Genomic DNA, 26,237 nt, shown 5'->3' with positions numbered 1-26,237 from the left:
TCTTTTCATTCTAATGTCTGTAACTCTCAAGAACTCTTGTGTAATTCCATCTGTTAACCACTCAAGGCAGCCTTCTGGAAACATCCCACAGATATATCATCCAATCCACTAGTACACTCTTCAGCTGCATCTAATCTGCTCTTCAACTCAGATAGTGAGATTTTAAGTATAAGTACCCTTTCTTTTATAGTTGTTTTATTTTCCTCAATTTTCAAATCAACTTTTTCCCCCTCAAACAATTTATTCTCACATTTTGATTTTTTTGGTGTTTTTAATCCTGTGAACAGGTTTTTTTTGTGGTTTTTTTTTTTTTTTTTAATCCCAGCTTTTTAAATTAGTCTTTACTGGGACTCCTGGCTCTTATCATGAAAGATGCTGTCATTTTGTGTTGTTGTTGTTATTTGTGTTTAATATTTATTCATTTTTGAGAGAGAGACAGACAGACAGAACATGAGCAGGGGAGGGGCAGAGACAGAGGGAGACACAGAATACAAAGCAGGCTCCAGGCTCTGAGCTGTCAGCACAGAGCCTGACACAGGGCTCAAACTCATGAACCATGAGATCATGATCTGAGCTGAAGTTGAACACTTAACCAACTGAGCCATCCAGGCACCCCATGTCATTTTGTGTTTTGAAATTCTACGGTAAACTAATTTAGTTGCACTCTATTTGCAGTAGCCTTGTGCGGTGTTTTCACTGCACCGTGTTGTGTGCATGTTTTCTACAAGGGTTTCAATGTGGAAATCATATTTGTGGTACCAAATCCCCAGAGGAGCTGGTTTTTTCCTAACTTGTGGTCATGGCTGAGGTGGAATGCTTCTTGTCGACAGCCTGCGCTCTTTTGCTGAGCTTCTACCAGATCATACTTTAGTCAAAGGTGTAGTTATCTAAGGGTTCTGGCCTATATGCAATCATTTCAGCTCCACGGCCACACTCGCAAAGCCTCAAAGTATTCTCTTCGTCTGGGAGTTAAATCCATGAACCCAGAGGTTTAGGTCCAATAAACTCCTCCCAGGGAAACTATCACTTTACCTCAGAAGCTCTCTTTTGTGTTTTGCTTGTGTGTGTGTGTGTGTGTGTGTGTGTGTGTGTTTATGTATTTGTTTTTGCCACAGCCTTTAATTTTTTGGCTCATCTGTATGTATAAAAGGATTTTTATTCTATTTTGTCTACAATTCCAAGATGTCTATAATGGGAACATCTCATGATTATCTAGCCATATTATCACATAATTAAAGGAATGGAATATAATTTGTGACCTAACACATAGAAATTAGAATAGAGAAACATATATGTATTGTTAACCTGATTAGATCGTAATGTACATAGAATCAAGCCATATAGACTTATTCTATTATCACACTTTATATCATGCAGTTTCTTTTACCAAACTATGGAAAGACTGTATAACTGCCTCAGTGAGATGTTCACATTGACCTCAACTGATAATAAACTTTTTTTTCAAAGATACCTTTCTACAAGTGGGGAATGTGTGAATTATGAATTATCGTAAACATTAGTAATTGTTACACTATTGCTATTTCCTTTCCATAAGATTGGAGGAAAAAACAGGTATGTGTGGATAGCCATCGATATGAATGAACTACAGAATGATGTAACTTACTATCAACAATTAATCATTGTAATTTTTTACTATTCCTCCTGTCAAATATCTGACAGACATGATTTCCATATAGAATCAATCCTTGATTACTAGAATAAAGTAGACAAAGGTAGAGTTGCAATAAAGAAGACAAAACATGGGGCACCTGGGTGGCTCAGTCAGTTGAGTGTTCAACTTCAGCTCAGGTCATGATCTTATGGTCCATGAGTTCGAGCCCCACATTGGGCTCTGTGCTGACAGCTCAGAGCCTGGAGCCTGCTTTGGATTCTGTGTCTCCCTCTCTCTCTGCCCCTCCCCCACTCATGTTTTGTCTCTAACAAAAAATGAATAAATGTTAAAAAAATTTTAAATAAAAGAAGATAAAACATAACCTTAAATAATCTATTTCAACACAAGTCACCTAACTGACTTAATATAAACTTGATATATTTAAGTAATATTCAGGATTTAGGAATATGTTTACCATTCTGCAGTTATGTACAACAAAAATAATAGAGGAATGACTGCCAATCTCATGAATTTCTGCACAAAGAATCACTTGAAGATTTGTTATCCCTGTGGGTCTCTCAGCTAAGAACACTTTTCCAATACTTCACCAGGATTCAAGAAAGGCAGAAACTCAGACCCTCTTGCACCTCATCCTTTCCTTTTCCTTTCCTCGCTAATTAATTCCGCCCTTAAATATTTGGCTTTGGTTTGTTTTAGCAGCCATGTTTTCCTCTGCTCCTGCTTTTAGACTGCCTATCAGAGACATCTTTGCTCTAGAGAGACCTACTCTAGAGACTTCTCATCTGGTTGCAGGGGAGTCAATCATACCCCGAATGCAATAGACACAGTGCAACATTACAGTTGCTACCTACTGATAACTGTATTTCCAAACAACAGGAACAGCACAACATGTTGTCACTAATCTAAAAATGTTAATTTTGTTTCTGAAATAAACTATTATTTTTTATTCTGATAAATCTAAAAACTAGTTAATCCATCCTGGACAACTGAAAGCTGGCTGCTATCACTTGATAGATTAATATTCTCTGTACAAATCATCTTTTCTTTTTACATAGAAGATACAATCTTATCAATATTACTTGCACCTGCCTTAACATATGTGTACTTTCCAACCAAATTAATGTTGTGAAGTAGGTCAATTTCTGTTAATTATTAGAAAGTAAATAGCAAAGAAAATTTTACTGAACTAAATAAGCAGATTGTCCATCAGCACTGAGTATCTTAATAGTTTCACTTTGTTTTTGTAAAAAAAATTTTTTAATACATGCCTTAATTAGAAAGGCAACTCTAAGTAAATGAGGGAAGACACACTTAAATTTTATCTTTTATCCCATTAATCACTTGGACTACCATATGCTAAACTTCTAAATTAAACTAGTGAATAGCATCCTTTCAACATTTTCAATATTCAAGATCAAAACTGAAAACTTTAGAAATGCAAACAAAACATTCACTGGAACACTTATTCCCAGGGTTATAACCGAACATTTTGAAAATCTAAGTGATTCCTTGACAGCCACTGAGGCAGACCCTAACTATCCCCTAACCCCCAGCATCATTCCCCTGAGAAACCACCTTCAAATGTATCATATTTTCTAGTCACTGGCTTCTAATCACAGAATTTGCCTCCCCACTCTATCCTGACCCAAAGCCACTTTTTTAGAGGATCTAAAGCGAATAAATAATACAGTAAGAAAATATGAATGGCCCTGAATCATGCAAACCTAGTGGTTGACATTTCTAGTTTCCTTCTTCACTGTCTTTCTTAATGTCTAATTTCTCAATTCTTCCTCTGATGCCAAGTACCACATAGAATTTTCTCCATCTACCAAAGAATTCCAGAGAGACACCTCTTTTGGTGCTTAACTTGGGTAAAGTTAGTCTCTGTGGCTCAAAACTAACAACAAATGATGTAGGAAAATATATTTCTTTGGCAGTAGAATACATTCAGATTCTGAATATAATTACTGATAAAGAGGAATGGAAAAGGTTTGCTGACTTTTTTGTTACAAGTATATACTTAGCCCTTTTCTGCATCAGAAGATACAAAAATCAAATTTATCACAGGGATACCATGCCTGGTTGTATAGGGTGTGTATTGCTTAATTCTAGGGATACATTTATGTACACAACAATGTAAAAAGCTCCCTCTACTGTTGTGCGGTGTACAACCTGCACAACTGGAGGCTGCTGGATTCATTAGGTGCCTCTTCGATGCCAAGCAGTGGGTAAAGGGGAAGAATACAAAGTAAAAAAGGCTTTTACTCTGAAGTCAAAGAAGAGGACGACACACAATCATTTCTGTAATGTGATAAGGGCCCTGGGATCAGTGAGGAAGAAGCCTGGGGAATTGTATTAAATAATGGATAGTTCTATTTTGCAGTTGCCTTTGCCAGCAAACAAATGGAGAGAGAAACACCCACAACAGATGATACTGAATAATATGGTAATGCAGAAAATTAAAGAATCACATAAAAGCAAAATCTTCACCTTAGGGCCAAGAATCACAGAGGGTAAAGTATATTCAGATGTAGAGGGAAAGGGATTTTATGTGCTTTTGCTAAATGTACAGTACATCATATCATAATGCAAGAGGCTGCAACAGAACTATTTGATTTACATAATGTGAAACAAGGGACTTCATCTGTAACTAAACAAGACGATAAAACTATGACAAACGCACTGTTTATTTTCAAGGGCACTTGGAGTCCTTCACACAGCCAATTTCTACTCAGCAAACACATGAATAAAACAAATTATTTTTTTAAAAATGCAAGCTCTTTTCTCCAAAAGCCCTGGAAGGACTTCTCAGTACAATTAAAAAATAAATTGTGAGCAAGATTTAAAAACCTCAGATCAGATTAGAATTCTTAATCTTCAATTCTTCCACTGTCTATTTCTTTTCAAGAAGGCCCAAATAATGTATTCTTAACTTCATAATATTCAAAATTTCAGGGGAGGTGATAGGGGAAATTGATTTGTTTGCTGCCTAGATCAATGGTCACGTGGATTCAAATTCTCTCATCTTTGGCTCATGTTGGCTCAGTGCGCTTGAAGCCTGCATCACAGAGTTTCATAATATGAGTTTATGGAAACGATACTGTTAGACTCTGGCAAGTGGGAAGGCCAATAAATTCTGCTGAAGTTCTGATTTATATTGAAAAAAATGAAATGTAGCCTTTAATTTCCAAGAATGAAGATGCATTTGAGAATAAGTCTCATTTTCGAGTTTTGTAGTGTCCTGGGATATACCTATAAATGATTCACTCAAAAATTATTCTATGAGTTGTATTAAATTAATATATTTCTGCCATTTGTATACTTTATTAAATTTCCTATCTTACTTGCCAATGATGTTAGTTTAAAACTAACTTTCAAAAGTACTGTACATAAACCAAAAACATCTTCATAAATATGAAAGGCAAAGTTATCAGTAAATTGTATTGTAAATTTAAGAGCATTTTCAAGAGAAACTTATGTCTTCTGCATGATTTCAAAGAGAAATGTGAAAATGACGTGGAGAAATCATAGAGTTGACAGCCGGGAGGACATGCTTTGTGTTTTTGTAACTGTGAGCCTACAACCACTGAGTCAGCTTTAAATTATTTATTTCAGGGGCGCCTGGGTGGCTCAGTCGGTTAAGCGTCCGACTTCGGCTCAGGTCATGATCTCGCGGTCCGTGAGTTCGAGCCCCGCGTCGGGCTCTGTGCTGACAGCTCAGAGCCTGGAGCCTGTTTCGGATTCTGTGTCTCCCTCTCTCTGACCCTCCCCCATTCATGCTCTGTCTCTCTCTGTCTCAAAAATAAATAAACATTGGGGCGCCTGGGTGGCGCAGTCGGTTAAGCGTCCGACTTCAGCCAGGTCACGATCTCGCGGCCCGTGAGTTCGAGCCCCGCGTCGGGCTCTGGGCTGATGGCTCGGAGCCTGGAGCCTGTTTCCAATTCTGTGTCTCCTTCTCTCTCTGCCCCTCCCCCATTCATGCTCTGTCTCTCTCTGTCCCAAAAATAAATAAACGTTGAAAAAAAAATTTAAAAAAAAAAAAATAAATAAATAAAAATAAATAAACATTAAAAAAAAATTTTTAATTATTTATTTCAGTATCATAGAACAATTTAACAAATATATTACTGCAGATAGGTTTGAATTTATAAAAACATTGTTTAGCTGAAACCAAAATTAATAGCTATCTAAAACTCCTTCCTACTACTCTGTTCACATAACATAACACTGCTTAATAATCTAAGGGGAGAATATTGTGGAAGTTGGTCAGTCAACTTGTCCCATGTGGATGGAATCCACCATGGAATGCACAGAGATTTGCATGTTTATTTTATCTTTCACAACTTCCACATGAAGCTAAAGATCTGATCACCTTCATGTTTACACTAAGGGATACTTAGTGTAAAAGGGATACTTCTACCTCAATTACTCACACCTTTCATTTAGACTTTACTAATCAAATGGTGCTAGGTCACTTAGAAATAACATTCCCTCTAGTGCACTGATTTTCATTGTTATGGCACTGATAAGAAGTGATATGGAGAAACAGGAATCCTCCAAATAAATCTTAGCCCCACGGGGAGGTAAAGGTAGCATTACTTGTCAGTATCTATTAATATTTTATGTGTCTATATACTTTGATAGTTTTTTTTTCCTATTTTCAATCACCAATTTTGCTATTTCTGTTTTATTTCTTTTTTTATTCCTGTTGTGATTTAAAAAAAAATCTACTCAGTCCTATTCTAAGTGCTACCTATAATAGTACAAAAAAGCGAAGACAACATTTCTACTAAAGGGATGAAAGGTGTACAAATATTTTTTTGCCCCATAAAACATGAAGTGGCTCAGCAAAACCATAGCAAATTTCACCCCACAAAAAAAGGCTTTTCTTTGGGTCTGGAGCAGAAATTCTGTTTAGACAGTGGTTTTTACAGAATTTTCAGCTAATGAAATCTGTCATCCTTCTCACGGTTGTTAGGTGTTTGAAATACTACTTCTGAGACTAAAGAGGATGATACTCATAATTTGATTAATAATTCATATTTTTCCCATTAAAATGTAATATACTTCTTACAGAAATTTGAAAAATACAAGAATAAAGTTAAAACATTAGCCTACAATCCCACTATCTAGGAGTAGTACTTACAGTTAACATTTTAAAGTATATTTCTCCATTTTTATTTCCATGTATTTGCATAACTAAATTCACTGTATACAACTAATATGTATAAATATATGTGTAGTACTGGGATCATACTCCCTATGCAAGTTTTGTCTCACCCCACCAATAGTGTGACAATTTCATTCCTCATTTCCAATTTCATTTTTCTCTTCAAAACACTGAAAAAGGAATTTGTGTGCTATATTTTATTCTAATATTATAAATTCTTAAAAGCCACATTCTTAACTAACCATTGTTCATCATTGCCTCCCTTGTCACTAACCTTCCCGAGCAATGTAAGAGAAGACAAAATAAAAGCACTCCAGCGTATCTTCAGCACTAACAGAGGGTTCTTAAATGTGTCTAAGATAATGTGGGATGAAATTATTATTTTTTTAATGTTTATTTATTTTTGAAAGTAAGAGACAGAGCACGAGCGGGGAAGAGGCAGAGAGGGAGAGGGAGACACAGAATCCGAAGCAGGCTCCAGGCTGTGAGCTGTCAGCACAGAGCCCAATGTGGGATTCGAACTCATAAACTGCGAGATCATGACCTGACCCAAAGTCAGATGTTCAACCGACTGAGCCACCCAGGCGCCCCTAACATGGGATGAAATTATAATTCTAATTTTTTTTTTGAGTGTAGTTGACACCCAATGTTACAAAATTATAATTTCCTAAATAAGGAAGATGACTTTCCTAAATAAGGAAGATGTCAGCCCTAAATAAGGGCTGACAAAACTAAAAATGCAAAAACAATGACAATATAATAGTACCACAAATGGTATTTCTGATAGTAGGTCTGCCACATGAATACAAGCTTACACAGGATCTTACACAACTATTTGTTTGGAATAAAATTATTGAACCTTCACTGTAGGCCCGATGTTATACAAGATGTCTTATATTCTCTACCCTTTATTTACTACTATCCTCATTAATGATGAAACTCAAAGAGGTCATTTAGGCAATTGAAGATCACCAGCTAGCACTGGACAAATACAGGTCATTTCTATTTGATCATCCCTCTTACTGAGTTTTGAAGTTTGAAGTTTTGTATGTTATATACTATATATGCATATACACACACATATTTCAAATACAAATAGTTTGGTAGACAGATGTATTGCCACTATTTTCTCCAATCTGGGGATTGCCTTTCCATTTTCATATCAATGTATTTTGCACATGAGATGATTTAAATTTTGAAGAAGTCCAAACGATTATTTTCAAGAACTTTTGATTAGTGCTTTTCTTATATTCTATCCAAGAAATCATTACCCTCCCTATAGTCATACAGATCTTCTGTTTTTTGACTAAGAGTTTGACAGCTGTAGCTATATCACGTAGCTTTCTATGCTCCATTATGAATTAACATCACACAAGGTGTAAAGCAGGGTTGAAATTCATTTTTTTCACATGGATATCCAGATGTTGTAGAGCCATTTCATTAATAGACTATCTTCCCATCACTCAGTAATACTGGTGGGTTTTTGAGAGTCAGTTGACCATATATATATGGGTATATTTCGAGATTCTTTATTCTGTTTCATTCATCTATCCTGCGAAGTTTCTGCCAAAATCCCATTGTTTTGATTACCAAATCTTTATAATAAGTTTTGAAATCAGATAATTTAAGTCCACCCCGTTTGTCCTTCTTTTACAACATTGTTTTGATTCTTCTATGTCCTTTATTTTTCCAAATACATGTTGGAATCAGCTTGCCAATTTCTACAAAAAAAGCTGGCACCGACTTTCATTGAGATTATAGTGACTCTCACTCAATGTGGGTAAGATGAAAATCTCAGTAATAGTCTTCCAACAAACAAAAACCTTTATTTAGATATTTAATTTCTCTCAGCTCTCTCAGTGCTTTGTAGATATCAGTTTAGAGGTTTTACACATATTTTTTAAAATTATTCTTATATTTTTTATGGTTTTGGAAGTTACTATAACATTATTCCAATTGTACATTTTCATCATACATAAATAAAATTGTTTTTTAAGTTTATTTATTTATTTTGAGAGAGAGAGAGAGAGAGAGAGAGTGTGTGTGTGTGTGTGTGAGAGAGAGAGTGGGGGAGAGGCAGAGAGAGGGAGAGAGAATCCCAAGCAGGCTCCCAGCTGTCAGTGCAGAGCCCAATGTGGGGCTCAATCCGCTGAATCATGAGATCATGACCTGAGCCGAAATCAAGAGTCAGATGCTGAACAGACTGAGCTACTTCAGTGCCCCTAAATAAAATTTTTATAAATTGACTTTATATTCTATGTGCTTAAAAAATCCAATTATAACTTCTGGCTATTTTTCTGCTATATTTCTTACAATTTTTTTCGAACTGAGGTATATTATCTGTGAAGAGAAATATTTTTTTTATTTTTTTCTTTCCAATATTTAGAACTTTTGTTTCTTGGGGCACCTGGGTAACTCAGTTGGTTAAGCATTCAACTTTGGCTCAGATCAAGATTTTGCATTTCATAGGTTCGAGCCCTGCATCGAGCTGACAGCACAGAGCCTGGATTCTGTGTCTCCCCCTCTCTCTGTTTCTCTCTCTCTCTCTCTCTCTCTCTCTCTCTCTCTCACACACACACACACACAATCTCTCTCTCTCTTTCAAAAATAAACATTAAAAAAAAAAAGAACTGTTTTTTTCTTTTTCCCACCTTACTAAACTGGCTATGATCTTGAGTACAAAACTGAATAGAAGTGGTAAGCATTGATATCTTTGCCTTGCTTCCAATTCTAATGGAAAATATTTGGTTTTCAACATTAAGTGTGTTGTTAACTGTAGATTTTTGTGTATATGTGCATAGATACCCTTTGATAGATTAAGAAAGCACTTTTAAGAATTCATTAAGAATTTTTGTTGATAGGGTTCCCCCTAGCCCCATACATTAGAGATACCATTTTTATTGTTTTTTATATTCATTTTTTTCCGACAGGAAGTCAATCATCAATGTTAACATTGTATCCCCTGTGAAATGCAACTCTTTAGACAATTCAAAACTCATTTTTTGTATCTTTGACTTTTACTCATTTTCCTATGATATATGTAGATATCTAAAGGGTTTTATTTCCTGGGGTGCCTGGGTGGCTCAGTTGGTTAAGCAATCGACTTCGGCTCAGGTTATGATCTTGCAGTTTGTGAGCTCGAGCCCCACGTCGGGTTCTATCCTGACGGCTCAGAGCCTGGAGCCTATTTCAGATTCTGTGTTTCCCCCTCTCTCTACCCCTCCCCTGCTCACACTCTGTGTCTGTCTCTCAATAATACATAAATGTTTAAAAAAATTTTTAATAATAATAATCAAGGGTTTTTTCCCATCAATGTGGGAAACAATTTTGCCATTGTAGGTCCAAATAATTTTTCTTACCTATTCTCATTCTTCTTCTGAGATTCCAATTACAACTACATTAATCAGTAAATCCAACATCTGAACTATCTCAGGGTCAGTTTCTATTGACTATTTTTCCTTCACCATGGGTCACATTTTCATGTTTCTTTGCTTGACTAGTTTTTATTATGTTTCAGACAATGTAGATATGTTGCAGAGATTCAGGATTCTTTTATCTTCCTCTGAAGAGAACTGATTCTTGTTTTAGGAGCCAGTTTAATTACTGGCTCGTCACTCTGAATGTGGGAGGTTTGAGTTTATTCCTTGGTAGGGAGGATCTATCTAATGCTCAAGATAATTCCCAAGCTTTTGTAAACCTCCACAGTCTATCTCCCATAAATACCTTACAGGTGCTTGGTTTCAGGCTTTGTTAGGGCAGGTCAGGAGTAGACATTTCTCTGGATCAAAGTCCCTACTAGGAAGGCTCAGCTTTTCTGTTTTTTCAGCTAAGTACCAGGAGTAATGACAAGGTACTAATAAGGTCGCTCCACTCTCAAGGCCTGAATCTACTCAATTCCTAGCGTCCTTTAACAATCTCAACTCCATAGCTGTAGCACTCTGATGCTTTTGGAAAGTTTCTATCTATGGATATTCAGACCAGTCTTGCAAAGTTCTCCAAGATGATCTGCACAAAAGCTTCTTGGCATCATTCTCTGCATAGGATCCTCATCCACAGTACCCTCAGCAGGACCACTGGGCTCTACCTAGATTCCAGCTTGCTATACCAGTCAAAAAACTGTTCCCAGGCAATAATCTGGATTGACTATGGGGCTCCCTTAATAAATTTTCCTTCTTTCAAAGTTGCAGTCTTGCACTGCTCATCCTCCAGTGACTTAAAAGCATTTGTCTCATAAATATTCTTCAGTTTTATGGCTATTTACTGTAAAAGTCCAATCGCAGGTACACCTACACATTTGGAAGTGGAAGTCCAATTGTGTTCTTACAATAGATTTTTTTCACCTTCGTGAATTACGCAGAACTAGAAGAGTTTTGTATAATTCAGCAATAAGATGCTATCATGAATTCAAAAGACCTGTTACAGAAAATCATATTCAGATGTTAGTGTGTATTCTGTGATGGGAAAGGCCAACATTGCTGATGCTAAAATAAAAATGCTAGTGAATAATGAATTACTATTCATTTTAATAGCTTTAAACAAAAAATTTACGAATAATTACTAACACAGAGTGCCCATAAAGAGCATATTATTGCTCACTGTTTCATCTTTTTATATTTGCCTTTAATGCTGCATGACAAATGTTTGTTAGGAGTACATTCACAGTGGAGCCAAGAATTAATCAGCTAGAGATTTAATTGAAACTTTTTTCTCAGGTGGTACCAGAAAGTTTATCAATTACTGAGTTTAATATATTGGGTGCTTTATCTCCACGGTGATGACTGAAAAACATACAATATAGGCTTTTTGTGAAGTGCCACCAAAATTCACCATAGTGTTCACTTCCCATCATCAATGGCTATGTCTTCATTTCAAAAATTGAGGGTAAAGTATTTTTTTAATTTTATTTATTTTCTTAAATTTTTTAATGTTTACTCATTTTTCAGAGAGAAAGAGAGTGGGAGTGGGAGAGTGGCAGAGAGACAGGGAGACACAGAATCCAAAGCAGGCTCCAGGCTCTAAGCTGTCAGCACAGAGCCCGATGCGGGGCTTGAACTCATGAACCGTGAGGTCATGACCTGAACTGACGTTGGATGCTTAACCGACGGAGCCATCCAGGCACCCTGAGGGTAAAATATTTTTTAAATTAACTAGCCAAAAGTTTTGTCACTATGCCATCCAAAATGTGCCTATTCAGAAATCAGTTATTATGAATTGAGGGAGATGACTAAAATCATTATGCCAAAGTTTTTTGGAACACAAAATCTGGAATAAAAGCATTCTCTGAAGGAATTAATCCGATTAACAGCACAGCCATCGAATTAGGAATGCCATTTAATTGGCTTTGGAAAATTTACCTTGTTATAAGTATAGCTGCATCCACTGAAGTCATGTCCTCTCCCCAGCTTGTAGACATCTCTAAATGTATATCATTCTTTTTGCCAAATTCTTCATGCTGCCACTTGCAAAAACTCTCTAGCATTTTCTCTCCATGGTGCCCAATATATAGGTCTGCCTACAAGAGAAGAGATTTCACTTCAAGGCAAATTATTTTCAGATATACAAAAAACTAAAAAATGACGAGACTTCCTGAATTACTAAAGCGGACCACTGACCATAACAACAGTAATTAGAACCTGGAAGACATTCAGAAATAATTTAGCCTCAGCTGAAAATCGTGCAACTTTGGGAGGGTACAATAACTACAAAATCTGTTCAATGTTACTCTGAAAAAGGAGAGAGGTGTTGTAAGAATGTGGAACTTTCTGGCTTAAATAACTTAATTTTATTTCTACAATTTAAGAACAAAGTTTTCTCAAAGTTCTAGTTAAGTAGCATACTAAAATGATGCCACAGAGTATTCTCTGAAATGAATTACAGATAAGAAAACGTTTCAAAAGCACATGTTTAAATAAGAAAATAAAACTCTCATTAAAAATCACTTTTAAAAATTACATCTTGGAAAGTTAAGGTTTGTTGTCAGGATCCTTGGAAACTAAGAACATTCCATTTTTAGAATAAAACTGAGGTATTAACCAAAACTAAAGGCCAGTTTTATGTATAGTCTAAGTGACTTAGTGGATATTTCTGGATTTTTAAGTCAATAAAAAGCACACTCCTAACATTCACTTTACTTAAAAGCATCTGAACACAACTTCTCACCCAATTAATTGAACAAAAAACTCAAGACTTTCTTACTGGAGTTTCATGGAGCAGAATAAGCTTTATCACACGAAGATTGACCTGCACACCAAGACTCTTGTGTTGGAAAAGGTTAAAAACCTAAAAACAAATAAAAATAAAAATCCTAAAATAAAACTTGAAATCATACTTATTTTTCTTAAAGTCCAGATATGGGAAAAGTCTCAATTTAGTTGAGAAATCTTATATTTAAAACCACTTAAATAATTTTAAAATTAGCCGAATAAGCAAGAATAACATAGCTAATTCATTTTAAATACCAAGACATTTAGACCCAGCCTTCTGAGAAACTCACTGCAGTCTTGATTGTCTATGCCACTTCAATGGGATATAGAGGGAAGGTTGGGCTTTTTAAAATACTGAAGACAAGCATTTTAGTAACTAAACCCTAGAATGTTTCTTAAGACCACAAAATGCTAGTGTCCTCCTTTTTTCTGAGAAACAGTCCTGAAAACTGAGCCTGCTTTATGCCACCTCCCGATTCATTCCTTGGAGTAGTTTTCTCTCTCTCTAAGCTAGCTGCCAAATAGGAAAAGGGTTTTCAAAGCTCTTCTCTTCAATGTTACCCAGGAAGACAAGCTTGCAGGCCACTGTTGATTAATGGTTTCAGATCCTCATTATAACTGTTTTTCCCAAACTATGGTGTGTGCAGCAGGGCTGGAAAGCAAGGTGAATTTTTATGTGGTACTTCATTTTTTGTAGAATTTAATATTTATTTAACTTGTAATAGAAAACAGAAAGCTGACACGTCAAACCCATACTTTTGGAGATAGAACTACTTAGAAGAAACTAAAGCTGGTAGGCTGTATTAGCCTACCCTGTAACAGACTGCTGGTGGAATGTTCTGGAGGTAGCTGAACATGGTAAGAAATGACTGAAGTGTGGGCAAATGTGTTCCCTGCTCAAATAAGCCAAATAGTAAAAATGAGCAAAAACAGTAAAAATAGAATTTTACAAAACATAATATATTTATCCCCGAATCAGTGGTTCTTACCCTGCCTTATATGGTAACTGGAATCATAAATGGGCATTTGCCTTTGGCATCTATTGATGTTCATTCTCCCCTAAGAACGGCTCTTCACTCCGACCTTTTAATTCTGCCTTGCAGAAAGTTTAACCAAAGGGTATATAATTAAGTCAAAGGATTCATTTGATGGTAAACATCTGTATGATACTAGGTACAAACTAGATTTCTGCAGTTCAGAAACTGTTAACTGAAGTTAGCTACGTGTGATCCACCTGCTTAAAAAATTTAACTATTTGATATTAGGTCTTACTCATAAACTAGTATTATATCTGACATCAAATTTTACATACCTATCAGTGGATTACAAACCTCCATTTTTGTTCCACCACATAATATCTAATACTTTGGGTGGGGCCATGCATACAAAAAAATACATAACATTTCTAATTTCAGCAAATGGCCTTTTATAAAAGAGAATGAAAAGAAGGGCATGAAAGAATAGACAAAAGAATAACAGAGAAAGAGTTTGCCACATTGAAATCAACAATAAGGATGGTTTCTTTTACTAGAAGATGTGAATTATTACTTTTGATATTTCTTTTAAGATATCTGGTATACCCAAAGCATTTTTTTACTGATGTCAATAAAAGAAAGGGATAGTAATGAATTAATTTTTAAAGAATGTCATTATACTCACACATTTCTTCCTTAGAGTTTTCTTGAAAAAATTCCAAGCGCACTTTAAAGTTTGCCTACCATATTTAAGATGGTTAGAATGAATCTCCTGGCTGCATCTGCTCCATGATAGGAAACCATTGCTGGGTCTGCAACCACTACAGTCTCTATGTTGTATTCTTGAGGTAATTTGTATGAATATCGTTTCCCTCTTCCACTTTCTGTTATTTTTTTAGATCTAGGTCTTCCTTTGTCTGCAATAGAGAAATGGATTTTCCAATGTGACTCCATATTGGCAAAGTGAATACAAAATTTCCGTTTCTTCAATAATTTTTTCAAAATGTTTACTTAAGGGGCTCCTGGGTGGCTCAGTTGGTTAAGTGTTTGACTCTTGATTTCGGCTCAGGTCATGATCTCACAGTTCGTGAGATCAAGCTCTACATAGGTTTCTTTGCTGACAGCGTGAGGCCTGCTTGGGATTCTCTGTCTCCCTCTCTCTCTGCCCCTTCCCCATTCACTCTCTCTATCTCTCTCTTTCAAAAATAAATAAACATTTAAAAAAATGTTTATTTAATGCCAAGATATGTTGATAATATAATGGTAAGCAAGACCAAATAAGTTCCCTGAATACATGGAAGCTAAAAGGGCATCTGGTTTTGGAGTGTGGCTTTGGAATCAAATAGACTAGATAGACTTGTATCACTTACTGGCTCTGCTACTTGGGAAACTAACATCAGTCAGTTAGCCTTGATTTCCTCATCTGAACAATAGCAACATCTACTTTCTAGTGTTGATGTCCTATAATAAGGTTGCATTAGTAAAATTCTTAGCACAGAGTCCGTATAAATAAAATAATCCAATAAAAAAAATCACTATTTTCTTTTTGAAACCAGTGACAAAACAAAGGTCTACTTGAAGAGAGTGCCTGAAGTGACTACCTCACACATCCTCATTTCAGGCAGTGGCCCTTAATTACTAAAACATTATGCATGGGTTACAAAAGACTCAGTTCTGCCTTCCATCAGGATCACATAGGGAAATAAAGATTTCTTCAAACAAGGCCAAATAAAAGTAGTAACCACAAATAAATGTATTTATACATTTAACTACATAAAAATGTAAAATGTTTATTAAAACATGCCACTATCAGAATGAAAAGCATGCCACCAAGTGGGAGAAGATATTTACAATACTTTTCCATAATGAACAAATTAAAAGCTACTCTAAATTAGTAACAGATAACCCAAATGAAAAATTGGCAAAAGACTTGACCAGCCATTTTTCACACAAAGAAAGACATCCAAATGGCTAATTAGCATATGAGAAGGTGCTCAGTCTCATTACTCTTCAGGGAAATGCAAATTTAAATCACAATTAATTAAATTAACTAAACTCTCTAGAATGGCTAAAATAAAGAGATGATTATATTAAGTGTTGTCAAGAGTGTGGAGACAACTGAAAGTCCCCTGCACAAACATACTGGGAGTTTAAATTAGGATAAACACTGAAAAATGAGCAAGCGGTAGCCACTAAAGTTTAACATTTGCATACCCAGTGATCGGTGATCTGAAAGACACACTTATCAGAAATGCATATAAATCACATGTAAAAATTATTCACAGTAGTACTGTTCTTAATTTGAATAACCACAAATAGTGTAATGGATAAAGAAAATTTGGCCTACCCATACAATGGAATGTTCTAGAACAAAGAAAATGAACCAACTACTACAATGTGCAAGAACATGGATGAACCTCACAAAGAGGATGTTGAGCAAAGAAGCCAATGACAAAAGAGTAGGTGTTGTATTCTTCCATTTACAGAAACTTAACAACTGGGAAGACATGATGTTAGAAGGAGAGTAAGTATCTTGAGGTAAGAGATATTAGTGCCTACGAATGGGCCTAGGGGGACATCTGTTGTACTGACATTTTCTATATTCTGATCTGAGTGATAACTACATGGTTATGTTCATTTTGGGAAAATTTAGCAGTTGGGACATATCATTTGTGCAATTTCCTGTATGCATGGGGTACTTCAATAATGAAACTTACTATTTTAACAGCTTTACTGAGATATAATATATATGACAAAACATGTAGCCAGTGATGTACAATTCAGTTAGTTGTAATCAATTTCTACAGTTGGGCAACCATCTCTACAATCCATTCTTAAATCATTGATTACCTGTTCTGCTCCTTGCCATATACCAAAATTCGGTTGATGTCATTAAAGTGCTACCACCTCCTTTCCCAAACTTATACTCGTGGGCCAACATCTTTCATATTTCTTTACTACAATTTTAATGGAATCCCCAGAAGTAAACATGTGTGTTTAGTAGAGTTTCATGGAGATAAATCTGTGTGTTCAATTAGTCATGTTTCCCTGGGTGTCTCTAATTTTTTTTTTAATTTCTAAGTACATACTCTCATAATTCTAGTCCACTGTGGTGGCTTCTGATAAATTGCTTTCCTTGTCTTGTTTTAAGTACTTTGGCAGTGACTTGTCAATTCAACTCAAGTCTATTCTATTCCACTTTGCAAACTATTCCACCTTCCTTACCCTCTAACATCTTTCCACGGTGCCAGAATTAATTTATATCTTGAATTTTTGAACTATTGGTTCCCTTCTATTACTGCCTTCTAGGCCCAACTGAGTCATCTCTGAGATCTAACATGAACTGGACTCCACTACCATTACTGGGAACTTCACTGTTCTGAGTTATCATCATAATTTACAGTTTCATTTTTTTCTTTTTTTGCAGTGACCCAGACTAAAATCTACTTGATAAAGTTTTACCCAAGTAGAGTCAGTTAACAAAGTTAATGAAAGTGTTATAAAAAGAAAAGCAAAGAGTCATTATTTAATGAAAAGAAGCATTATGTCATGAATCATGACAATGCAAAAAGACAAAAACAACACTAGCCATCTTCAACAGGATCACAAGAGTTAAAAGTACACTTTACAGATCCATATTTAGTACGAGTAGTTGAAACCAAAGATGATGACAGGCAGCATAAGAAATTGACTTTATCTGTATCTTGAGATGTCTGCCAATTAGCAATGAATTCTGCAGTTTTCTAATCATAATCTTAAAGGTACTTAGTTATATATTAGTATGTTGTTATATATACTTGTAATATTTAGTCGCAGATATTTCTACAAGTAGATGAACAGACTCACTTTGGCAGAGTCAACACCAAATAAACCATGGAGGGAAAAACACAGACGTAGCTCTCCTATGTGGATATGTCACTGATCTTACATGTAAAAATCAGGCAGTGGTAGGAATAGAAAGCATGAGAAAATAGGCAAATATTAGAAAGTAGTCATCATCACAAGTAAAATTAATCTGACTTAGGGGAAAAAAGGGGAAGTGGTTAGAATTACTCTCTCTTTTTTTAATGTTTTTATTTTGAGAGAGAGACAGAGTGAGAGCAGGGGAGGGGAAGAGAGAAAGGGAGACACAGAATCCGAAGCAGGTTCCAGGCTGGCTCTAGACTGTGAGCCATTAGCACAGAGCCCAGCATGGGACTTGAACTCATGAACCAGGAGATCATGAACTGAGCCAAAGTTGGATGCTTAACCAACTGAGCCATCCAGGCACTCCAGAATTATTCTCTTGTTGCTGTTATTTGTTTTGGCTTGTGCGGAGCGGGGAAGGTGGGGGTGGGGGGTGTTCAATTTTTATCTTTGAGTGACCAGGTAGTAGATAGTGGAAGACAACAACAGGGGACTTTGGGAAGGAAGGTAATGGGTTCAGCTTTAGATTTATTAAGTCTGAAGTGACTGTGAGACACATGAATACAAGTTACTAAACACCTGAAAAGAGAGAGGTTAGAACAGAGATTGGAACAAAGTAAGAGAGAGAAAAAAGTTTGTTTCCTTTACTGTCCCAGTCCCCATCTGTCAGTATGCTACATCCTTATTTTCATGGTATAGTTAAATAGACTGCATGGAACATTCTAGAATGTTTCTTAAGAATCTCAGCTTCCTGGTAGACTCCATCATACAAGTTAACCATTGTGTAAGAACCATGCATATTGAAGTAATCTTTTTATCAGGTTGCTTTCTTTGATGGCTTCAGGGTCTACATCAACTATGCTAAGTTCGTTTTTCATCTTCCAAATCTTGAGATGGTTTTCTACCCATATGCATGTATAAGAACAACACAGTTGATACCACACACTTCCAGTTAGTGAAGAAATTTGAAAAATGTTTAGTCATCAATGCCCACCATGTGCTCTCTATAATACCCTATACACATGGTGACAATAATGTCCACAACAGTTATGGATGACATATGGAAATCATTTCAGTAGTTGTCTGGTTAAGTTAGAGATGTCTCTAAGAATAGAGATGATCTCTCTGTCCTGCTCAAATAGATCATTCTTCTTTAGTTCTATAAATCTACTTGTAACAGTGAGTCCTAGACATACTCATAGGTTTACAATAAAATGTAATGTAATATATATTAATAATGTCACTTGCCTGCTTAAAATCTTGAAAGACCACATATTGCTCCCAGGTAAAGTCCTTACCATCGAACACACAAGGAAGTACCTTCATCATCCAGGTCCATGACTACCTTTCAAAGGTTGTATCTCCCATCCACACTGCAAACATTTGGCTTCAGCTCCCCCAGCTGATGCCTTCTCCTGCCTTTATACCCCTGCATGCATTGCTCCTTTTGCCTGAAACTTGTTCTTCTCTAACCATATGTACTAAAAACTTCACACGAGTTTGTCATTTTCACACATGATCTCGTTTAATTCTGACAACAGACCGGAGGTTTGGGTGTCACTATCCCTATTTCGTATACTGTAAATGAAGTTGCAGGGAGAGAAAGTAAGTTTTCCAAAATCACACAGCTAGGAAGTGGTAGCATTAAGTTCGTGAACACAGGCAGAGACTCCAAAGTCCATTATCATAACCTGCACCCGCTGTTCCCCTTTTTCCCCAGAGATGTAAGTCTGTCATCTTGCTGTCATCTTTGCTGCTGCTTGATCTTTGCGGCTCAGCCCCCTGATATCAGAACCTAGTTTCTTGTGTACCGAGTGTGGCAGAGTTCCCATGATGCCTCAGTATAATTACTCACTTACCAGTCTGTCTAAAATAATACACTGGTTGCCTCTTGAAAATAAGAGCTGTGACATTTAGCTCTTTATCCCTGTGATGTGACTGGTCATGCTTATGTTGCAAATAAAGAAGCTATGGTGTAAAAGTGGAAAACACCAAGGATTTCCACAAAAAATTAAAAATAGAGATATCATATCTCATATGATCTCCTATGATCTCATATCTCATATCAGAGCAGTAATTTCGCTGCTAGTTATTTACTCAAAAAAATGAAAAACTGAAAAGATATATCTACCCCTATGTTTACTGTAACATTACTTACAATATTTACAATAAGGAAGCAACATAAGTGTCCATCATAAAACGAATAAATAAAGAAGATGGGATATATATTCAATGGACTATCACTCAACTATAAAAAAGAATGAAATCTTGCCATTCACAACATAGACGGACCTGGAGGGCATTATGCTAAGTTAAGTAAGTCAGACAGTGCAATACAAATACTATATGATTTCACATAAATGTGGAATCTTAAAAAAATAACAAAAACAAAAACAAAAAACCCCCAAAAACCCACACCATGAACAGATTCATAAGTACAGAGAGTAAGCTGGTGGTTGCCAGAGGAAGGGGGGTGGGGTGATGGGTGTAACAGGAGAAGGGGATTAAGAGGTACACACTTCTTGTTTATAAAATACATGAGTCACAGGGATGAAAATTACAGCAAAGGGAGTACAGTCAATAATACTGTACTGGCTCTGCAGCGTGAGAGATGGTAACTCCACTTATTGTGGTGAGCACTGAATAATGTACAGGTTGTCAAATCACTATGTGGTACACTTGGAACTAGTATAACACTATAAGTCAACCACACTAAAATAAAAAAAAAAAAAGTTTAAGGGAACGGAAAAAGAGTACCTAGCAGGAGTGAAAGTGAAGCTATGCCTTGAACCCAGGGGGGCCTCTGGCTCTCAATCTCATGTGCCTTCTCTATATTATGTTTTCATAGAAGAACACAACAAAGTCATCCTAAAGTATGAAGTTTCCTGTTCAGAAAAGATATTCATGAAGTCAATACACAGCAACATACTATACCTAAGGCATTAAAAGGAGGAAGGGGAAACAGCGCAAAGATCAAGGTGAATACACGGAAACTTTCCGACTCCATTGCACAAAGGCAAAGTCGAATTATACAAAGTTGAATCATGTGTTTAATATGTTAATACATCAGCCTGAAGTCATAAGGGAAGAGCTACAATTAGACATATCGGTATAAGTAAATGGAGGTTTTATTGCACACACTGCTAATTTTAAAACCATTTTCTCAATTCTGGACCTTTAAAAAGTCTGAAAGTAGGCAAACTCAGTAGGTCACCCGACCGATAGTTTGACACTCCGTGCCTGTAAGTGCTTGACCTAAATAGGTCAAATGATACAGAACAGTCATGCCTTAAAAAAAAAAAAAAAATAGAAACCTTATGAGCAATGTTTGTCAAACATGAACTGTGTATTTGTGCCTTATAAAACTATTAAAATTAAGAATTTTCCAGAAATCTTTTCTCTGTGGACCATAGCACACAAAGCCTTCTTTGTGTCATCCTGTACATGAGTAATTAGAACAGCTGGAGCTGACTACGATTTGAAAGTTGCACAGCGCAGATATTTAGTATAACCCATACAAGACAATTTCCTTAAATGGACTAAATCCAAGTTGTTGCTATCATTCCTCAACACAAGAGCCTTTCTTTGGCTTATTCATAATGCTATGACTTCTGTTGAGCAGTTTTATCTCCTTTGTGCCTGTATTTCTTAGAAGAGAGAAGAAGAATGTGTTTCACTTAAATTGGCTAGATCATGTACAGCAAATAGTGCGGCCCAGAGGTAGGTGCGCTTAGGCCCTTTTGAAGATGATTCCCATTCAGACTGATACCGTGAGCTTTCACAAGGGAAACAGAAGTCACACATTAATTTGAGATAAATATATTTAAACAGAAATATATTACAATTCTTTCTGAATCTGAACACCCCAAACGAGCAATGATATGAACATCCTATCACCTCTGCAAATGTTACTGACTGTCACAAGTCATATACCTAAACTAGCCTCAAATACCATAACCAATTTTAGATTTGGTATCTTGGCAGTAACCACACTCACACCTAATTTTAAATGTGCAAGTCAAGTTTTTATGTCTTTACACCAAAACTTCTTCAATAAATTCCTATTTCCTCAGATCCTAACTGGAAATATTTCTTGTATCAGTGAATAGTCACTGAGATGTCTGGATTAGATGTGTAAAAATTTTTCCTAGGGACACTTCTAATTATTTTTTGAAAGCTGGCTATGGCTTTCAGGTCTTCCTTACATAATAGAAATCATTCATTTTCCTTACCGTTCCTGCTAACACACAGACCTCTGCCAAAGGAAGTAAGAAAGCGGACAAAACAGTCAGCCCCATTTTATTTCTGTGAAGAACTGGCAGACAAACAAACAGAGACTAGGATTTGATGGCTGGAAATGTTTATGAGCTTCTGAAAAGTCCAGATTTAAGGTATTTTGACACTGAGAGCAAATTCGAAGAAATAAATCTTTACCCTTCTTCTTATTACACTGTTAATTTTAACCTCCAAGATGATTTTTACTTGGGTCAAACAGAAAAAAAAAGAAAAAGAAAAAGAAGAAAGAAGTAAAAGAGGCATCTGGTCAAAGTAAAGAGATAGCTATGATGTTCTCAAAGAGGTGGACTAAAATAAGGCCATGAGCTCACAGTATTCAGTTTCAGAAGATCTCGAATTCTCTCGGTATCATTTCTTTGCCAATGAGGTGAATAGTATACTACAAGGAACACTTCACAATTCAAGAGAGATGCATGTTATGTATTAATCTCCGAACCCTTGTGAATTTCAATTTTTTGACATTAAAATGTAGTACTTTGTAGAAAACTAAAAGAGAAGTCTAAAATAGATACGTTTAATTGTTATTAACCAAAGAGACTCCACATTTTGAGCAAGTATAAAACCAGAAGAGTGATGGATGAACAGAGGGACAGACAGATGGACAGATGGAAGAAAAGGAAGAAAAACAATTTAGTGTATTCATCTCACATTGCATACTTGTTAAACCCCTTTCAGGAGAAGGCATTACCTGAAATGATACCACAGTAATGACTGTGAGGAGCTGACTTCTCTGTGACTTTTTCCTCCATGGACCTTTTCTGCCTATATACACGGTGTGGGTGACCCGTTATGGCCATTGTATCATTGAGTGGTTCAATAAATATGAAGTCCTCATTGAGCTGTATAAATCCCATCTGGAATATATAACATAAAAAGATATATAAGAAATACTATTTGAATAAATTACTTTCTAGGTTTTCCTACCCACACACACTCTATGTGCTTTCACATATGTGCATACATTCTTCTAGTGAAGCTATTTCAGCAACCCGACTAATAAGGTAACTGTCTTCCCATGTTATTACTTCATCTTTACATACTTTATTGTGCTAGCATAAACTTCATTTAGTTGGACTTAGCCTGTGTGGGTGGGAGGCTAGATGCCAGCAACAGATGCACAGTAAAAATTCTGGAATGTTAAAGGCTCACTTTGGGAGACCCATGGGGTCACTTACATGTAGGCATGTACAGAAGAGCAATACAGTTTTTAATTGCATGCACCACACTGTCCAACATTTCAATAATCACTATTTAATAAAGTAATTCATGTAACATGTTAAAGCAAATGCAGGGGACACAGCATTGAAAGTATCGTATAAAATATTCTTAAAGGCTTCTACTAAACATTTTTAAAACCTTTGAACAGTAAATTACAGAAAAAAAAATGAATCATCACTTACATAAGCATGTTTCATTTCATATAATGCCATGTTTTTAAACTTAGCCAATTGTGGACAGAGGGCTAAAAACTGTAAAATACGTTATTATCAATAAAAAGAACTTACAGCAAGTAGGTATCCTTTTATTATATTGAAGCTAAGCCTAGTCATTTCTTTCCTTCCTTTTTTAGAACATAAATTTATATTATAACTAGGAAAATATTCCACACAGAACATATGACTTGACCTTTTCCATTTTTATTATTTTACTCTACTGTAATATATATTACTTGTATAAAATACATAACATATATTTGACCATTCTGTTAACTCTTTAGTAAACAGTTTTGACGAAATAATCCCTCGGAACCTGCATTGTTCACACCCAATCTGCTATCAAAGTTCTTAATTCTGTTTTGCATTGATTATATAAAAATCACATATAGTTCATTTCAATTTGATCCACTAGAACTAGCACAGTAATAATATACTTACTTCTTCAGATATAGTAATTCTTCTAAACTGAATATTAAGAAAAATTGAACCTACACTAAAAAAGTATCTTTTCTTTAAAAGCACAGAAGAGACTTTTTCTCTTGTTTTAATTATTAAAGTGTATTGCATCTTCTCTACCGGAAGACCAGGGATTGCTAATATGCGATCTCATTTTATTCTATACCAAATTGATGTTACAAGACATCTTAAGAATAATCTAAAAATACTTCTCACTTTTTTACTGCATTTTTATAACACCAATAAAAATCTCAAGTATTAGAATAATAGTTCCATCACCTCTATCTGTCCCCTTCTCTTTTTCTGTTTCTCCCTCTCCGTCTCTCCTTCACACACACACACACACACACACACACACACACACACACACAGGCTGGAGGTGGGGATAATGGGGAAAAGATTTACTGTGATGATTCTTGTAAAATATCAGGCACATATCATACACTTGGGGCATTTGTTATGTAATTTTAATATGACTTCCAATGAGTCCTTTTATTTTCCACACATGGTTTCATTGTCTCACATGTAAAACTTGGTTGAATTTTAAAGTAATTACAAGAAATCCAAACAAATTTTCCTCGGAACCTAATTTGATAAAAAAAAGGACAATAACAAATATTTAAAACTTGAAACAATAATCACCAAAGATGTAGGAGTACATCTACACATGGATGGAGGACGGATCACGGTATATATTGATCCACACTGTGAAAACACAAAAATATCCTACTCTTATCTCATACCAGTATGCTTCTGAGGTTCAGTCAGTACTGAAGGTCACTAATAAAACAGTGTGGCTGATGATTAAACCAGTAAGTATTATGATGCTCACTTAGAACATCTCAAGTAAACATGCTGAATTTCCCTAAATCATACATTTATAATCTGATATTCTTTCAAAAGGTTATAAGTATTAGATTTAAAGCAATAAATCAAATAAATTTAATTGCATACTATCATATAAAATTTAATGACTTGCAAAAATAGATTTTGGACTTAAGATTATTCGGATTCATAGTCTACTACTAGCTAAATAACTCTGTTAAAGGTACAGTGACTTTATCTATACAACAGCCCCATAGGGTCATCTGGAATATTCACTTTTGAAAAGCCCATGTAATGCGCCTTTCATAGGATCTGAGACTGGGTAACCACTCAATAAATGTTCACCATAATTTTTATTTCATTAATTAGAATAACCAGAATAAATCAAAACATCCAAACATTTGACTGTGAACTGAAGACCTCAAGAGTCCAAGGAATCAAAATTGACTCACCTTTGTATCCCCATATCACCATGTTAAATATTTTCTAAAATAGAATTTTTTAACATGGGATTTGGAAACCTCTTCATAACAGAATTATCTACTGTGTTAGAACTTTATCTCTAGACATTTTTAAAAATGAGAAGGCTACTTTGGAAAAGGAAAAAAAAACGTTGGAATAATTATAAATGGTGACTCACTCATTCAATACATATTTACTGTCTGACTACAGTGTGCCAGACTCAGTTCAGTCCAGGGAAGATTTAGCACCAAGTGCTTAGTGTTCTTTCTGTAGGGAAGGAATTTCTATCTGAGACGAGAATACTATCCTACAGCAAAGGGAATGCTCTAATGACTTACATTAAAGCAGAATTAAAGAAAGTCTTGAGGTTTTCTGTGTCACCACAAAAGCCTCACTTTCTCACTAACCGAACAGAAATGCATATCTACGCTGTGATTTTACAAGCCATGGGAGAATACGAATTTCTATTAACCTCTAGGCACCAGGGCCCCTGTGTTCGACAATCCACAACGATGCAGCAATCACCGTAGTGCAAGCATTGTCCTTTCGGTATGTGAACGAATATCGCACAGCAAAACATCTAAGATAAATGCAAGCTTTATAAGCATTTTTCTCCCAGATTTCTCTTAGATTTTTCAAAATGATTTTCCCTATTCTGAGACACTTCACACAAAATTTGGAAATGAAATTAAGTTTAACAGGTGTCCCTTACCTTATTTCTGTCATCATGTGCATATTCTCGTATGGTGGCATCTGTTCTTTTGTCATCGAATGCTATCTTTCATTTCACAATTTAGCAAGAATTTTAGTATTTTGCAAATTTACCATCACTTACATTAAATCAGTTACCGCTCATTTCTTTTCTTACTAGTTCTG

At 35.7% G+C, this 26,237-nt stretch overlaps 1 protein-coding gene across 1 annotated transcript in view; it reads right to left on the bottom strand.

Annotated features, from left to right (window-relative positions):
• The window catches only part of ADAMTS19 (ADAM metallopeptidase with thrombospondin type 1 motif 19), a 241,334-nt gene that overhangs the window by 171,122 nt on the left and 43,975 nt on the right, over nt 1–26,237 (bottom strand). The window contains exons 3-6 of the mRNA XM_043586926.1: nt 22,871–23,036; nt 14,725–14,897; nt 12,999–13,082; nt 12,158–12,315 (exon numbers count right to left, since the gene is read on the bottom strand). Coding sequence (XP_043442861.1) covers nt 12,158–12,315; nt 12,999–13,082; nt 14,725–14,897; nt 22,871–23,036 — 581 coding nt within the window. The remainder of the gene's footprint in view (nt 1–12,157; nt 12,316–12,998; nt 13,083–14,724; nt 14,898–22,870; nt 23,037–26,237) is intronic.

Source organism: Prionailurus bengalensis, chromosome A1 (assembly GCF_016509475.1).
Source record: "Prionailurus bengalensis isolate Pbe53 chromosome A1, Fcat_Pben_1.1_paternal_pri, whole genome shotgun sequence".
In the NCBI taxonomy this organism is placed as follows: Eukaryota; Metazoa; Chordata; class Mammalia; order Carnivora; family Felidae; genus Prionailurus; species Prionailurus bengalensis.
The sequence above is the reverse complement of the archived record's forward strand: the minus strand, read 5'-3'. Positions and strand labels throughout refer to the sequence as shown.